We start from the raw sequence: 19,318 nt of genomic DNA on the forward strand, positions 1-19,318 counted from the left end.
ATTAAAAAGTATATTTATATGCAAAGAAATCTTTATAAATGAAACTATTTCTTCCATTATAGATAGAAATTAAAACATGAAACTGAATCATATTTTTACACCAGTTTTTACACCATTTTTTTGTCCTCCAAATATGACCTGTGGGTTCGGTGGAATTTAATCATGGATCACTTTGTAGTTTATGATTACAACAGTCTATTGTACAAGGAATTGGAATAAATATTATGAAGACCCTCTGACCTAACAAAATGTGACTATTATATGTGAATTGAAATATATACTGAGGATTTGAAAAGAGCCAAATATAAGAAAAATCATTATCTTGGAGAACACTTACTTGGATTTGTGAAATGTTTTCAATAGGATACTCTTTGAAGATCTTTTCATTCATACTCATATTTTGAAAATTACCGCATTATTTCTTGCACTATTGTAGTTTATGTATATTTGTCAGTATATTAAAAGTTCATTAAAAGTAGAAACCAATTAATCTTATAATGTCTTGCTTGTTTCTTAGCCTATTGGTGATGTTTCATAAATATTCCTTACATCTGGGGTAGTATGAAAGAGTAAAATGGGCATCAGAAGTGGGAGGGTGTTTTGTTCTTCATCTTGGCTCTGCTATTAACTCTATTTCACTGGGCAATGGGGTTCCACAAATCTAGGGGATTACTCTTGGAGAATACAGCAAAAATTGGCAGAACTCTTTGATGGAGGAAAGAAAAATGTCAATATTGCAAACAAGGCAAAGTTGGTTTCTACATGTTTCCACGATCTTTTAGATTTATTCCCATTCTTCCTCCCAGTGTGGGACTTGTTATTGCTATGTACTCACATTCTCCCTTCACTTCCTCTTCTCATGTGCATGAATATGCACACATATTTGATAGAAATAATCAGATATTTTATATAGTTGTGTGCTTTCATTTAGATGATTGTTTTAATCTCCTATGTTTCCTCGCAGGATTTGACTTACCTACCTTACTGACTTTTCTGGTTTTGGTAGCTTTAACTAAGAACTTCCTGTACTTGGGTCCTATTTTTCGATGCACAAGCATCATTGTCCTTTTGTCCTTTTTTTGTCATGTTTCAGCTTTCAGCTTGGCATTCTCTGAGTAGCTGTATCCCATCATCCTCCCCAACCCCACCCCGTCCGCCACACAACTGTGAGGGATATATTGAAGGGTTTAACTCTGATCCTTACAGTTGATTTCACACTCTTCAGATTTCATTTATGTAGGATTGAGGTAAACAGCCTGTCATGGGCAAATCCAGCATTATGGTAGCCAAAATGCACTGAAATTTCTACAGAGTTGGAAACTCCTTAGAGTTAAAGAGACTCTCGAAAACAACAGATTGGTCTAGTGAAAATGTACATGTAGCACGTTGGTGAGAAGACAGGTCACCTAGATGAGATATTTGCAATATATCCATAAGGCATAGTTAGTGTTTTGTCTTTGGAAAGTACAGAGAGGGAGGCTGAGGGATAGGGCAACCAGTTTAACTTTAGGGAAGGCTAATCTGAGTAAGGAGCATTATCCATAAAGGTTGATTCCTGGCAACAGACTACCTGGAGAAGTGACTTGCAGTCAATTTGACTAAAATGAGGACTTTCAAACTTGTGCAAGCTAGCAAAGCTTGGGAGTTAAGGCAGATTCTCAAATTAATGTAGACGGAAGGTGTCACTTTATTTACACCCATGCTCAAAAAGCATTGACTAGAATTTGAGGGCTGTTGGACCTATCTTTAATGGACACCATCTTTTTCTCTTCATAAGTTCCTTTCTCAATCTTTTTTCTACTCCTTGGTTCTTCTTTCACTTTCCCTGATTTTTTTTTCCTTTTTCATTGCCCTTCCTCCTTGACATTTCCCTTCATTGTAGCATCCATTGCAGTAAAGCTTAGGTACTTAGGTATGGAGTGTGGAGAGAATGTAGTTTACAAAGGCTTTTCTTTAACACAACAAAATCCTGTCTACTTTAGCTCCATACTAAGGACTTTTGTATCTACATGAACGGACCTGGGATAGTTCAGAAGCTCCTTTTGATTGGGTAGATTTACGGTAAAGCTACCTCATTTGGTTGAATTCCTCTCCTCATTCACTACCCACCTGTCTCAGTGCTTTTCTTTCAACTATGTAGTTGTGCTGTTTGACAGAATTGGAAACACTGAAGCTTACATCTGTCTGAGCAGATGGAATGCATTTTGCATGAGTATTAACTGATTCATGCAATGCATAAAGAAAGCAATCTATGTTAAAACATTCTGACATTAGAGTGAAATGTTATTGGTTGACTGCTGAAACCTGTTTGTTTATAGATGATTTTTCTCTTTGCCCTTGGCCATACCCTCACGCACGACCCCATGGTTTAAGGCCAAACAAATCTTAATGGAAAATTGGTATAAAATCTGTGACAATGTAAATAAATCAGGACTGAGTAGAAAGATATCTGGATAACAAAGTGTCTTCTGGCAGCTGAGATACATTTTATTTTTGTAGTTCAGCTCCTTTAGATAAAAAAGTAATATCATTTTAGGAAAACTGCATACACAGAGAAGTATACAGTCATCTGTCACTTGATCATTATTTCACTGTACTATATTTTCATAAATAAAGCTGCTTTAAAATGTTGTCAGAGAGTTTGAGATTGAGTGGTCTGTATTCTCATGAATTTCCTAGTATTCTTGGCATGTGAAGTTATACTGCATGACTTTAAATTTGAATTAATGACCAGTATCCAAGGTTTTATGATGTCACACATTTGTTACAGTAACCCTCTTGTCTTTATGTTTTTGTCCCCTGTAGACTTGAGTTATCACAGAGCAATATATTGAGGTCTTCCCTTAGTGGCCTACTAGGAGCTATTCATTTATTTCCAGCAAATATTGTATGTATCCTGAAGTCAAGAACACTGAAATTTATTTTCCATTTTGTACAGCTCACCATTTGAGTGCTGTAGTGCAATAGACAGATGCTCTGTTCTCAAATGATGTACTATATATTTTAACTTATTTTTCTCTACATGAGTAGCAATAATGGTAATAAGACTGAGATGAAGCGGCTGTATAAGCACACATAACTGCCTCTAATTCTAGACGTATTTCTATGCTACAAAGCTTTTGAGATCACGAAAGCCCTCTTATGACTCCTTTCACAGTTCTGATAAGGCTGGCCATGAGCATCCCAGATAGCAGGAAGTGGTAAAGCATTTTTTTTGGTTGGATTTTTCTGTTAGTCCTTACAGCTAGCTTTTTAGCTACAGAATTTGGTTCAATAAGAATTCTTTGACTACAACTAGCTAAGATATTATTTGAGGCTTTGCTAAGGAAAAATGAGATGAACTATTTGTAGTTTTCACCATTGCATGTGCCGTAGTTGATACATCCACAAGGGGCATATTGAGCAAATATTTGGTAAAGAAACTTTCACAGTAGTAGTTGCAAGAAGCATGGATCAGAATCAGGTAATGTTGCCTGAAAAATTAGACTTGTAACAATTTGGCAAGAGCCTTGACAATGTTATTACCTTTATGAGCTTATTCCCTATAACCTTGACTATCCCCTTCCTGTTGAGGCTTTCTCACTGAAGGCAGTTGTGAGAAATTTTAAGTGGAAGCACAAAAATTACTAGTATCTAAAAGTATATCAACAATGTAAAATCCTTCTTATCTGTGAATTTCTCCTTTCGAAGAAAATTCAGGATGTACAGAAGCAGATATTTCCGGCTTTGTTCAAATGAAGCCTCAAATTGTATAAATAGTATTTTGACCTACACATTTTAGGATTGAAAGCTTCTATATCATTGATGTAGTAATATGCTTGATAGCTATCTATGTTTTCTTGCAATAATGCATTTTTCAATCACAATATTCTATATTTAACAAATTTTCCTGTATATATTCCTCAAAATTGCCATTGTCATTGTTCTTATTTGAAAAGACTGGGCACCACCTAAGGACATCATTTGTTTTCTGTTTTATCATTTTTCTTCTTCTCATGCCTTTCTGCCACCTAAGTCTGCTCCTAGATTTCCTGAAAAAATTCCTAGTGAATAATTGGAAGGGACATTTATTTCCTTCTGAAGAGGCCCAAAGGCAGAGATTATAACTATAAAACAAAAGTGGAAACCTTGAGATGCCGTGTATCAAAAGAAGCATGGGGTTAGGAAGACTGGGATTGGTTGATCAGTTAGAAATCAGCAAATCTAACTTTCAGGTGACCAGGCCATTAAAAATCCATAAATTTCTTCCATGGTTAGTGGGTAATCTCTATTTGATTCTATATCCTCTATGTAGAGTTGATCTTACTTTATTCCTTTTGACATATTCTCTCAAACTGAAAGTAATCTGAAATGTGATCAGTTGACTTTCCAAAAATAAATTAGAAGTGTTTCATATCAACTGAATACTAGTGCAGCTCTTTTGTAAACTAGAGAATTATTTCATGACTATCCCTTTCATTTGGTTTTGAACTTTGTGATTTTTCTGCACTGGTTTTATACACACACACACACACACACACACACACACACACACACACTTATGTAATTTAAAATGCTGATCATACAAAGAATATTATTATACATTGTAACCAAGTTTAGTATATGACAAGAATCTTAAATTCAGGGATATATAACATTTTTTGTTGTAGGGCATATTCAAAATGCTGATGTTTGTCTTGGAGCCATTAAAGAGCAATAGCACGGTAATAAATTCTGTTTCTTCTGAAGGAAGCAGGCAAAATAATGGAGCTTATTTGATTATCTAAATTAATTAATTAAGAACACCAATCTTTGTCAAATTGCAATCAGCTTTTTGAAGGATTTCTGTTCTCTCCTATATAGTTTCAGATGATACTGTGAAAAGAATATATATTCATCCTAATTACTGTATTTTAGGGCAACTTCGAAAAATTGTTGTAAGATCATAAATTTGTCACAAAGTTTTATGACATTATTTATGTTCTTTTCTTTCTAGCATGTGTTGACTTTTTGAATCCTTTAGACAGACAAAATAACTTCCACTAATTGCTAGTCTCTGCATTTTATTCTGTTGTATAATCACTTCAGGTATATTCATCTTAAAAACTATAAAATCATTTAATGAAATTGTGGCTCGGAAGGGTTTATCCTTCCATCTCTCCATCATCCCTGATCTTCATAAAAACAATTAGTTGCGCTGTAGATCAAACCCAGGGCCTTCATACTGAACTACATCTATAGACCTTTTATCTTCTTTATTTTGTGACATTATACCTATAAGTTTCCCAGGCTGGGCTCAAACTTGTGATCCTCCTGCCTCAGCCTGTGAGAGAGCTGGAATTACAAACATGTGGCACTGTGAGCAGCTAGCAACTCCCTGCAATTTTAAACTCTCTTCACAATTTAAAAAAGCCTACAGATTTACTGTTTCCCTTCTCCCTATTCCAGGCACCTGCTCCCTTCTTTATGGATGAAGAAGAATTTGTCCTAGAAATTCTCAGAAATCAACCCTTTTCTTTCTCCATCTTTCCATCACTACTTACTTATTCATACCATTATAAATGGAGGACAGGACTTCATGAATGATTTTTATATACTATCTGAAGTTGTGGGCTATTGTGACTCATATCCAGATTTCCCCACACAGCTTCATGTACTCATAGGTGGGGCTTTTATAAGTGACCGGATCATGTGTGTGTGGTACTGGATCATGGGTTCATAATGTTAGATTAGTCCACTAATTAGTTTAACATAATTATGGTTGTGGATGATGGATTTACTGGAGAGTGAAGACCTACCTTGGGTGTGCATGGCACCGGCCAATAGTCTTACAGCCTAGATGTAATAAAGATGAAAAGAAGGAAGAGTCCACTGCTTCTTGCCTGCCGTGCCATGCTATGAACTCTTTTCCTCTGCCAATATACTCTGCCATGCCCAACTGCCTTGTACCCAGCTGCTATGAAACCTCTACAAATTGAGAGCTAAAATAAACGTTTGCTCTTTTAACTTGAAGGTATTGAGTATTTTGTTCCAGCAATGAGAAAGTAAGTAAGACAGATTTTGATACAAAGAATGGTGTTATTGCTGTGTCATTGCCTGGCCATGTGGATCAGGAGCACTTGGAATTGGCTTGTCCAAGGAGTTTGGAAAGGTCTGGAGATGCTGATTGAAGAAACACCTCTGGAATGCTATAAGCCAAGCATGATGGGAAATTCTGGTGAGAGCTCAGAAGACCAGAATGCTGATAGAAATGCAAACTGGTAAAGACCAGACTCTGGAGGTTTCTGCTGGGAAGAACTCCATTGGTGTTGGACTCTAGATCCTGTGTGGTATGCTGTAGCAGAATTGTTTATATTTTGCTCCTATCCTGAGACATAGTAGGAGCCTAAGATTAAGGGCCATGAAGCAATTAATCTGGTGGAAAAAATTCCAAGGCAGTCTAACCTCAAAGCAGTGGCGTGGCTACTGTTGGGGACTTTCACCCAGCTCTACCTTGAGAATCAAGAGTACATGGCCTGGAAGAATGATACAAAACTTTTTGTGTTTGGCCAGAAAGGAAATTTTGGTAAAATTCCTACCTACAAAGATGGAGCAGAGGATAGCTTGGTTGTCGAAAAGATTAGAATTAAGAAACCAAGTTCTACTTTGGAAAAAGGCAACAGAAATGATAGCCAGGGTGCATCACTAGAAAAAGCAGGTATCCATGTATCGCAACCTCAGAATTGCAAAGGTGAAAGACTGGACACCCTGCTCAAGAATGTCCATGGCCTACGCAATTTGTTCTTTGTGATTGGGTTCATAATGTCAGCAATCCAGGTACTCATCCCAGACAGCCAAGAGAGAAGGAAGGCTGGCTATTGCTCTAGCTGATGGCAGACTTGGTGATATCCACTTGGTGTTGGCTTTAGGTGCATGCAGAATGCAGGAGTTGTAGAGTCAGGAAGGCTTCCATTCAGTTTTTGGAAGGCCTGACACACCAGTGTGGACAGTGTGCCTCTGAGAAGGTAGTATATGAGCTTGTGAGTGGAAGCTGAAAGTAGAGTGGAGACCCCAGAAGTTTGGAGAAGCCAAGAACATGGATCATATGAGGAAAGCTGCAAGGAGTAAGCAAAGTTGGTTAAAAAGAGATGTCATGGGGGCTATACTCACCAACACTGCCAGAAGTATAGGGCTACCCAATCCCTTTGTAGTTCACATCTCAACATACATTTTCCCAGGTGCTGGACATGAAACTACAGGATGTAATGTTTGCCCTGCTGCATTTTCATCTTGCTCTGGTCCCATTCCTTTCTATCTACCTACTTGTACCTTTTGAAATGAGAGTGTTTAACTTGTGCCATTGTATATTGGAAGTGCTTAGCTTTCCTTACAATTTTACAGCAGCCCACAACTAAGAGTTTGCCCTAAAAATCAGAGGAGAATTTGCACTTGGACCTTTCAGTAGTGCTGAACTATGAGGACATTGGCAACCCTTAGAGGTGCACTAAATGCCTTTTGCATAAAGGGATGTGAATGAGTCTTTTGGGGGTCAGAGTTGGAATGTTATGCTTTGCATCTAGATGTCCCTCCAAAGCTTCATTCACTCAAAGGTGAGGCATTTTTGAGTGACTGGAACGTGGATGTATGATACTGTGTTCAATCACTGGTTTAACATGATTCTCTGTGTGGATGATGGACTTCCTGAAGAGGAAGACATACTCTGGATGTGGGTGTCACCAAGCAGTAGACTTGCAGCCTAGACGTAATCAAAAGGGAAAAAAGAAGAAAGGCTTTGCTATTTCATGCATACCGTGCCATGAATGATTTCTCCTCTGCCATGCTGCTCTATCATGATGCCCTTGTAGCCAGCTTACTATGAACTAAAACCTTTACAAATTTTGAGCCAAAATAAACTTTTCCTCCTTTAACTAGTCGGTGTTGAATATTTTGTCCCACAAACAAGAGAGCAACTAAGACCTATGGTATGTGGAAATTATCTGAAGTGAGTGACCTCTTTTGTCTCTAAAATCAAAACTTATGAGCTTAATTTATTAATACCTAAATTTCAATACATTAAAATAAGTCTGACTTCATGACAGTAAGTTCCTGCAATGAAGTTTGTAAACTTTCCGTTGCAAATGACAATGGACTTCAAACTAGAGTCGGGGATGTCTACAAACCATTGTTATTGCATAATGTTTACTGTTTCTCAAATACCAAATAGACTATGAATTTACATAAAAAATTAATCCAGCAGGATTTCTTCTTCTTATAGAAATGAGAGCTAGCAGAATATCCTTATTTTTACTCCTTGATGCTTGAAAATTATTTAAGAAGTAATCCTTTCGTTTTGGACCACATAGATGAACCTGGAAGACAGTATGCTAAATGAAATAAGCCAGCAAAAAAAATATCAATTGTTCTCACTCATATGAAGAATCTAAAAAACATTGACAAAATTGTAGCACTAGAAATAGAACAGAGGTAGAGTGCAGGAAACAGATTGGGAAGCTATTCATATGACACATAGTTTCACTTAGAGTAGAGGAATCAATCCAAGAGCGCTACTATACAATATGGTAACTACAATTAAGAAAAATAAATTATATACTTAAAATTTGTTAGGAGGAATTTTTAAAATTTTATCAACATATAACAATAATAAACATTTACGGAGTACAGTGTAATAATTCAGCAAATGTATACAATGTATGATGATAAAATCAGGGCAATTATTGTTTCCACCTTATTCAACATTTAATCATTTCTGGGGCTGGGGATTTAGCTCAGCAGCACAGCGCCTGCCTGGCAAGCGCAAGGTCATGAGTTCAATTCCTGGCACTAGAAAAAAAAAAACAAAAAAAAATTTAATAATTTCCTTCTGTTGGGAATTTTCAAACTCAAGACAGTAAATTTTAAGTGGTCTTATTTCTGCTCCCCAAGATATGCAAGTGAAATAGTGTGTATGTTAATTAGTTTAGTTTATTCACTACACAGTGTATACGTATAATGAGTCATTTTGTTAATACATCAGAAGTATATACAGTTTTTATTTAGCACTTTGAAAAAAATTATAATGGTCAGTCTTTGCAATTAAACTCAAGGAAGTTAACCTAGCATAGCTAGTGACTGACTGCATATTGTTAATATTGCTGGTAGGAAAAGGAAAAATAATCATATTTATAATTTAAGGCTTTTTCTCTTATTTTACAGGGAGTATGGCAGTTGTGCTTATTTAACATTCAATCTAGAATCCTAAACCAAACTCTTTTCTTGGCATTTTTGAATGTATTCTTACAACAAATGGTGTTTCAAATTGTCATAAACCACACATTGTGACTGAAAACATTGGATGTCCTAAAAACTGGATTCTGTTCATGACGACAGACTTTATTTCGCTAGTCACCAAACATCTTCCATGTAGTCAGTAAACCACAAGGTGGCACCATTAAACAATTAGTTCATCTCAAAATGTCTCATAGGTTCTACAGACAGCTATTCAACAACAGTATTATCACTCTTCAAAACCAGTGTTAAACCTGAAAGTAGAAAATAGACTACTAGAGAAGAGAAACAAAAAGGAATAAGGTGGAGGGGGGAAAGAAGGGACAGTCACAGTAATAGCATATATCCCTGATATGATGTGATGTAAGGGACATTTCATTTTTGTAGTATTCTTCCAAACCCACAACTTCTGCCTAATCACAGGAAAACACCAGCCATAACCTCAGTTGATGGACACTATGTAAACTACTTCACCAGTACTCTTGAAAAGTGTCAGTCATGAGATATAGGAGACTGAGGACCTGTCACAGATTGAAGAAGCTAAGGAGAAATGACAGCTAAATAGAGTGTGAGATCCCAGTTTGGGCACAGAAAACAAGGACATAAGTGAACAAAGTGAGGGCATCAGTATGAAAATTAACTATAATTAATAGTTAATATGTTTTAAACTATAGTTAATATGTTGTATTTCTTAGCTTGGCAATTGTACCTTCGCCATGTAATATATTGTATTAAAAACAGAAGTTGAGTGAAGGAAATACAGAAATGCTCTGTACTGTTTTTGAAACTAATTTTAGGTTGAAATTTATTTCAAAATAAAGTTTTAAGAATTCAAGATACAAATTAAATTCTCTCAAATGCCTCATTAGCAGCAATAATTTATCATCATCTGTTATCGATATATACCCCCTTCTATAGAATCTTATATAATGGTTTCGTGCTAACTCATTACATAGTGCCAAGACCTAGGGTTTTATTCCTCTGCAGCTGTGGTAAGTGTATTTTTGAAAAGTCACATTAGGATGTATTGTCAGTATAATTTTATGCAATTTTCAAAAGAGACTAGATCAGAGATAGTCAGAATAGGAATAAAACGACTTTTTGAATTCTACAGCCATGATAGCCATGGGTAGCGCCTTAGTGCCACCCAGTTATCCCACTAATGTGTATTGAATTATGACTCATGAGACTTTCTGACATTAAAATTTTCTTATTTTACTATCAGTCAAACAAGCTGCAGTGTGGTTAATATATCTGATAATACGTCAAATGCTTTATATTGCCTGCAATATTAGTTTGACCCATAAGTAATCTTTTATAATCAAGGAGTGAACATTATAATTCCTTTAAGGAGTGAGGATCAATTGCCAATATGTTATATTTGTACATACAGATATGGGAAGTATTTCCCTAAGAAGTACTTGCATGAATGAATAGAAAAGCAGCAATTTCTAAACTGGGATAAGGACTAAATAATAAATATTATTATATAATTGCTCCTAGAGTTGTAAATGAATTTAAAGTTTTCAGCATATTTAATAATTTATGTAAACACAGCTAAAGTTCAATTTATATCATAATCCTATAAAATATATCATTGTGTCCAAACGAGCTGATCAAATTAAGACAAGTGACACCAATTATTTGCTGTCCTAATCCAGTATGACCTCACCATAATTTGATTACATCGACAGAGAACATGTTCCTAAATAAGATCATAATCTTCAGTTCCAAGTGAATATAAATTTTGGGAAGACAATGGTCAATCGAATACTGCCCTAGAATAAAATTCTTTTGCTTGAGAACTATCAAATAAGACATTTTATTCATGTTAAAGTTACTCATAGTAATAATGCTGGACTGATTTTTTGGTAGCGTTACCACAATTTGAAATATGTTTTAAAAGCAGATACAAAATAACATCTATAATGTAGTTTTTACATGTCTAACTGTTATAATTGTAAACTGTAACTTGCACTTAAATTTAGGATAAGACTAAATTCTTAGAATTCATCATGTCTCTCATAAGAATTTTACAAAGGTTTTTCTTTTCATGAAATGTTTGCTTCATATGATTCAGGATGTGTCAAGCAATTTAGAAGCTGTTGATGTAATTATGAATCACACTTACCAGTACTGATCATTATAGAGAAATGTATGTGTATTGAAAAAGGGCCAGTGGAAAGATCTGTTTGCATAGTACTGTAGAATCAGTGGAAAAGTCTATAGTAGAACATATCCGGTTCAGCCATCCTCAGTTGAAATTCCCATTTTGTGTGTGGATGCCAAACAACCCTAGCCTAAAGACATTAAGTAAGCAGTAACTTTAAATAGTGAGTTGTGTCCATTACTTAGCACAAACGTAAAAAGCAAAACTACTCCATGAACTTGCTTGATTTTTTGAGTGAAATACTTGGAGTTTCTTTATAATGTTGGTAAGCCTTATTTAGATTCATTTTTTTTCTTTGCTTGCTTCTTGATTGCTGGATTAAATAACTAACATTGCATGTTTATCACTATCTGGTGTTTCAGGGACTCCATGAAAAGACTGGTGCGTTTACGGCTGTGAAAGTGATGAATGCTCGGAAGGTAATAATGTATCTTATCTCTGTTCTTTTACTTTAAGGACTGTGTTCTTGTATAAGCAGTTCAATATATATTGTGTTTGTTCAAAATTATTATTATTACTTTTTGTCTTTTTTGAGACAAGATCTCATTATGCAGTTCAGGCTGGACTTGAGCTCACTTTGTAGCCCAGGCTGGTGTTGAACTCACAACAATCCTCCTACCTCAGCCTCCCAAGTGCTAGGATTACAGGCATGTGCCACCATGCACAGCAGAAGTTATTTTATATAATTATTGTTATCTGGATCTACTACAGTTTTTTAATATTATTAATAAACTTTGATTTATTGTACTTATAGTTTTATTGTATTTCTACATTAAAATACTTTACTAACACTAAAAATTCCATAAATTTTGGTATTCTACAACACTAGGGAAAACATCTCTATTTCCTTCCATTTCCTGTCAATTATCTGCTGCCCAGAGTAAAAAACAAGATATTTCCTCTATATTGTGTTAATTCTTGTATGTTCCATCAGATTCTCTTCCCTCTCCAATGATTCTGTTTGAGGATGGAGGCTATTACATTCTCATTGACAGGTAGAAGTAAAAAACTTGTCAGAGATGCACAGTTGTCGTGCATTTTCTGACAGACGAGCAAGAAAAACAGTTTAATTGGCAGCGTTCCTGCTAATATTTAAAAAGTTTGTCATAATTTATAACATATTGTCATAGAACTTATCAAGTATTCATTTCTTTTTTAGAATAAGTAATCTGACTTTCTCAAAATAATATTAACATGAGCATAACACAACAGAAAAGATCTTTGCTTCATTATAAGTTAAGGAAAGATTGTGTTAAAAAACTGTGAAAAATCATGAACTTCTGTCAATGCTATAAGTGACTCTGTTTGAATTTGTGCAGGAAGTGTACTGCTGAAGTTATTGAAAGAGTTGTGTACTTTTTGTTTTTCCAATAAGTGTCAAATGTTGTAAGTCAATGTGAATTTCAAGGAATTTTGAGGTTTTGTGGATTCGTTTTGCTCTCTAAATCATGCCTCCCATATAATCAAACTTGGCCTTTTTTGAGTGAAGTTATAGAAAATACTTATGCCCTTCTTTCAGTTTGAGAGAACTAGACCCACATTTAACCCATACTTTAGATACTCTAAATTTTGAAATATTTGAAAATCATGAACAGCCAGTCAATGGTTAGTATTCATGACCTGGTTTTATAGGGGAAAATAGCACTTTATTAGCACATAGAAATTTTGCCATTGATATGTCTCTTACATCTATTACAACAAACTGAGTGCATTGTTTATTATATAATAAGAAATTGATTTTTAGATTGAAATTATTTGTAAAAAATTAAGAGAAAAATAATATCACGTTACTCTTCCACTTGTTACAAATGTAGCACACACACAAAAAAAAAACCTTAGCACAAATCACTTCCAAAGTGCACCAGTGCATCTAATAATATTTTAATCCTGGTTTTACAGACTCCTTTACCTGAAATAGGAAGACGGGTGAGAGTGAATAAATACCAGAAATCTGTTGGCTGGAGATACAGTGTGAGTGCTAAAGTCTTCATTAACAACCACATAGCCTGTGCTTTATTTTTTCAGCTTTAAATTCATTCCTTTGCATTGTGTTATTCTCTTGGTAAAGCCATCCCTAAAATATTCTTGCATGGAAATGTTCATATTTTCTAACATATGCCTATAAATTCAGACATCATATTTGAACATTCACACCTGTCAAACAGAAGGGTCTAAAAGAAATGATAGTTTGAACAGAAAAATGTTGACTACAGTGGAAAGACTGAGGACCTCTGGAGGAAAGAGGGCTCTGACTGGGTGGCAACAAAAGAAGAGTTGATGGGACCAACAGCAGATTTCACCTAAAATAGTCCTTGGTTAGGTCTTTCTCACATTTGGTACTCGGTGACCTGTACTGAATGGCTTTCCTCACATTCTGAGTCTAACTAATACTACTATTCTATATGCGCCAAATGATAGTCTCTCTTTTCTGTATTGTAAAATCAATAGTAGACAGAAAATCAACAGGCTACCCAGCCTTAAAGTCTTGACATCTAACAACTGTACCCAACCACATAAAGGAGTGAAGATCCTATATACTTGTAGTTTTTTGAGATATCCTAATTTTATTGATTCACTGGCTTTAGAATAAGATAAGGCAAAAAGAATTCTCCTGCTGCAATAGATGTTGGTAAACTGTCAAAATATTACATAGACCTAACTGCAGAATTATTGTTCCAATCAATGCTGTCCTTATCAATATAGTTCACTGAGATATTGTCCTAATTATCTCCTGCAGTCAATTTTGCAGGATTAAAGTATTTCAGGGGCTGGGGATTTAGCTCAGTGGCAAAGCACCTGCCTGGCAAGTGCAAGGTCGTGAGTTCGGTTCCTGGCACCGGAGGGGAAAAAAAAAAAAAGTATTTCAAATTTTTGTATTTTAATAAGTGTACTCTCAAACACATTAAACTAATCTTTTCTGTTAATATGATCACACTCAGAATCTAGTTATAGTAGAAATGAATCTCTAAACAACTTCATGATTTATCTATTATGTACCAGGTTCCTTATTGTTTCTAATGTATCTTGAGAGACAAAGCATAACCAAAGGAAACAGCTATTACAGGATTTTGTAGATAAAGAAACCACAAAATATGAGGTAAAAGAATGGAATTATTTCATCAATTCTATCAAACACGTATGTTAATAAAACTCTAAAATTCTTTTGCAAAACTTTTCTGGCATTCTTTCCATAATTCAAATGATTTGATTCCAAAACTGGGGAAAATTACAAAGAAAGATCTGGCATCCTTGAGCTGCCTATTCTTGACAAAAACCAGGATATTCAGGCAAGCCTAGGATCAACTGGCCCTGAGCCAAGAAATTCTGCAGCATTGTATTACTGGGAGATGTGTGAGAGTTTTACATTACCCACTTGGCCTGATGGATATAATGTACTTATATACTTTTCACAAGCTCAACTTCATGGTAATTGAGAGTGGCATACACACTAATGCCTTCCAAACATATCTGATCTTCATTTATTTGTTTTGGGAGAATTTACATTTATATGAGAAACTTACTTTTAGAAGATTTTTCTATTTGGAGAGTTTGAATTCTCTGGTTATGTCTTCTAGTAAGAAAAGTCTGTGCTACCTAATTAGCTATTTAGCATCTCTGTATCATCTCGAATCACTGAGAATGTAAAGTCTATGATTTGCTCATATATATGAGAGCTTCATGGAATTATCAATAATGAGGAAGTTCAGAGGTCTGAGTTTAAATCCCACTTTACAACTAAATAGTCAAAATTGAAAAAGTGATCCTTTTACCTCTCTATTACTCAGGTTCCTGATAAGCAAAGTTATACCAACAATGCAGTATCATACTTGCCTAGAATCCAGGCTTTACCCTCCTGTTCTTGCTTGGCATTATGAGGTTTGTAACCCGAAAAAAAAATGTTGGCATCAACCAACCAATTAGGTTAAATGACTCAGTTTTGCCCTTGTTTTCTTCTACTATTTATTCATATTCTTGGCTTTACAAGGCATCTTTCTCATTTACTGCACTATTATGTGTTTGTATTCTTCTCAGTATATCATTACTATCTTAATATAAGCTAAGAGTACATACAAAATTTCTTGTTCCTGTGGTTTATGTCTACATAGTGCCAGATATTATTATCATCTCAAAGAAAGGCTATATCACAGGGATAGAATGAAGTTTAAGTTTCTTGCAGAACAGAAATAGAAACTACAAGATTAACTTTTACTTTTTTCTTTCTAGAAAAATATTTAAGTAATTTTAAGGGAACTTACTAACTGAGCATCTTTGAGAGGCTTGAATGAGACTAGAGCCTGGGTTGCCATGCAATAAATTCTCATGGCATAATTTAATTATTTTATTCAACCATGCTTTTATTACACAATAATTAGAAAGGAAGAATTTTTTATTGGGAATTTCCAAGTGAGCAAATCAGGCTCTATCGTCTTCCCCTATAAGACAAATTGGTATGTAGATTTATTTTCTAGTATAGTATTTAACTGCTTATGGGTAAATCTACTGTAAAATCCAGAGAGAATTCCAAAGAATGTTCTGCAGCTGCCAGGTATTGTTTTCTGTGATTTGAAACTTTTAAAAATAAAGCATAACATAAATATTTGGCATTTAGGAGAAAATATACTTTACCAGCAAAAAACAAATCAACATGGAGATGCCACAGAGCCTAGTGCATAACCTTATGTTTATGTCATGAGGATTTTTCAAATCAAGCCACAATATAGCCAAGTATAAAATATAGTTGGTCACTTTTTGCTGCTGAGTCTTACAGGATAAACGAACAAAGACAATGATCACTGCATAGATAGACTGAGGTATTGTGGAGTTATATTCAGCTAAGAGACTTCTTTCCTAAGGTTGTTAAGTCAGTATAGTTGGTGAAAATGCTGGTCAGAGCTAAAGAAAATTGGCAGTTAAATCTTTAATAGCTTTCTTGACAAATGACCTTGTCCCAGTTCTTTGCAAAGAAAAATATCCCTTTTAACTGGGCTTCAGAACAGGATATTTTTGTGTATTTATTTCAAGTCTTTTTCTGTTTACACTCTACAAGTGTATTTCACTTCAGACTTTAGACGATAACATTTTTCCTAGAAAGTTTGTATGAACTGAATTTGTATAGATACCATGAGAGTGCTGATTTACTTATAAACAAATATAATTTTGAACAAGTAGGGATTCAAAGGAATTCAGTGGTGAATCCATTATTCGGGTGCAGAATCCCTCTCTGAGTCATCTTTCATCACCTCCTACTGCATCATGTACTATTTTGTGCTCTTCATAAGTTACGCTGTTCTTGCATGAAAATCTTATTTCCCTGTGTCGCAGTTTCTTTAAATTAGAGCAACAACATCTTAATGCACAAACTAATAATATGTTCGTTGTTAATTCCTAACAATTTGAGTACCTTTTTGTAAGTTAATATATTAAGATATTTTTCTCTAGGATGTGGTAACTAAAGGGGTACACAAAAATGTGGTTATTTTCAAATTATTAAGAAGCAAACATTTTTTCAGATTCCTTAAGAAATAAGAGTAAGAAAAGGATTATCAAAACTATTTGGCTGTCATCTTACAAGGAGATATAGCTGAAGCTTGAGGAGAAAGAATCACTTCCCACATCACTCCACAATAGCAAATATACGGGGAATGAAGGGGGAGTGGGTGACATTTGTAGATTAAGGTGAAAACTAAAGAGAGGACTACAGTTCTGATAGCACTCTTATTCAGACAAGAGGAGACATAACAGATATATATTTTAATAATAACTCGTGAATATAGCATCCCTTTTCCAAGGATTTCAGAGACATTATGCATGTGACCCAATTTGGTCCCAGTAACAATTTATGAAGCTAGGTAATGGTTGACATCTTCCATTATTTTTAAAGTACATCGAAGCTTTGGGAAATTAAGAGAATTTTCTATTCTGGGAAATCCGTGCCCAAACTCAGCTGTCCTACTGCCCAGAGTAGGTGCTCTTTTCTGATTAGTTTTACACTGTCTTCTGCTAGTACTACCTTTCCAACAATGTGTTCTACTTTAGTTATCTTATCTAAGTCAGATGGTTTCAATTTTTACTGTGCAGATAATTCTCAAACGTAGTTGCCTCTAGACCTGATCCCTGAGCATCAGACCTGTACCTTCATTTTATGCAGTCTTATGAGGCCATAAAGAATGTGCATTTGATTATTAATATAGAGTGTTGTCCTTTGCACAGGGAAGGGGACCAAGAGATGGAGGGGGAGGGCAGGAGTGGAGGAAAAGCAGATGATGAAAGAATTAAGATGTTTTAGGTGCATGTACCAAGTCACGACAAGGAAGTGCAATAATTATGGCTGGCAAATGCGTACTAATAAGAATAAAAATTGAAAAAGGAAAGATATGCTTTATTAATAAAAGTGAATGTTTCTGAATAGTGAGAAAAATATGCGCTTGCTTATATTAAAAATAAATTGCCATATTTTATATATATATCCCTTTGTTCTAGTCACTACATTAACATATACAGATATCTGAAAAAATACACTATGAATTGTTAGCAATATTTGAAGGAAATTTTCCATAAGGGCACAATACTTATATACCTTACTTCATCTACAGGCACCACTGCCTTGATTAGGAAAATAAATTATTTGAAATGTAGTTTTAAGAAAGATAAGCACAGAGCAAAACAATGCCTTTATAAGGTAATAAATCACAGACTAATTGGCAGTGTGATACTGCCTATCCACATACAAAATATTAAAATTGGATGTCTACTTTCCTTTTTTATTTTAAAGTGAAAAAAATAACAGAGTTTCAAAACAGGCTAATAGGAGATTAACAAGAGTTAATACATTGTGTATTGTTGTCTTCATAGTAATTACTCAGAGTACAAGATAAAAACATGAAATATTGTCCAAACAATATTAGCACAAATCTTCCTTTTCAACCAAGTAAGGGAAACTAGTTGTATAACTGTCTTGTCTTGTGTATGTAGACATAAGTATTTTTTCCTTTTCCCTTCCTTCTTTTCCCGTTTTTCCCATTGCAGTTTATTTTCTTTTGAAAAATTTCTTCCCAATTCACAGTATCTATTGTACATTTTGGTTCCTACTTACCACTTTCTCACATTAATGAGACAATGCAATTGAGATTTGTGTAGGTAAATGAATGCAACTTGAGACCATACACATAAGGGGGCCTTAACTTCCCACAGAAATTAACTCAAAGTGGATCAGAGACCTAAATGTAAGAGCTAAAATTATAAAATGTCTAGAAGAAAACAAAAATTAAATCCTTCTGAACTTTTATTTAGCAATGTATCCTGAGATATAACACCAAAAATATAAGCAACAAAACAAGAAATCTGTAAACTGGGATTCATCAAAATTTCTAACTTTCATGCCTCAAAGGACATTTGTTAAGTACACTCAAAGAAGCCACCTAAATGAAAGAAATATTTTCAAATTATGTATCTGATAAGGTGCTTATATCTAGAATGTATAAAAATTCTTACAGTTTAATAATGAAAGCTCAACTAAAAAAAAGAGCACATTGAAGTTTTGATTAGATATTTGTCAGAGAATATATGCTATGGCCAATGAGCACATGAAAAGGTGTCCCATATCATTAGTCATCAGGGAATTTTCAATCAAAACCACAACTGTATACTACTTCATCATCAACTATATAATGGTTATAGTAATGAAAACAGATAAAAAAGTGTTGGTGAAGGTATGGAGAAAATGGAATCCCTTTCACACGTTGTTATTAGGGATGTAAAATTGTAAGGGAGTGTGGAGAACAGTTTGGCATTTCATTACAACATTAAGCACGTAGTAACCATTCAAATGAGCATTTTACTCCTGAGGTAAACATAGAAGAAATTGAAATATATGTTCGTATATAAATTGGACATCAGTGACCATAG

At 34.7% G+C, this 19,318-nt stretch overlaps 1 protein-coding gene across 1 annotated transcript in view; it reads left to right on the forward strand.

Moving 5' to 3' along the window:
• The window catches only part of Nrk (Nik related kinase), a 121,904-nt gene that overhangs the window by 43,253 nt on the left and 59,333 nt on the right, over window positions 1–19,318 (forward strand). Inside the window, 2 exon segments of the mRNA XM_005412012.2 lie at window positions 11,776–11,832; window positions 13,313–13,384. Of these exon segments, the coding sequence (XP_005412069.1) occupies window positions 11,776–11,832; window positions 13,313–13,384 (129 nt within the window).

This window comes from Chinchilla lanigera, unplaced genomic scaffold (genome assembly GCF_000276665.1).
Source record: "Chinchilla lanigera isolate Chin_1 unplaced genomic scaffold, ChiLan1.0 scaffold00147, whole genome shotgun sequence".
Classification (NCBI taxonomy): Eukaryota; Metazoa; Chordata; class Mammalia; order Rodentia; family Chinchillidae; genus Chinchilla; species Chinchilla lanigera.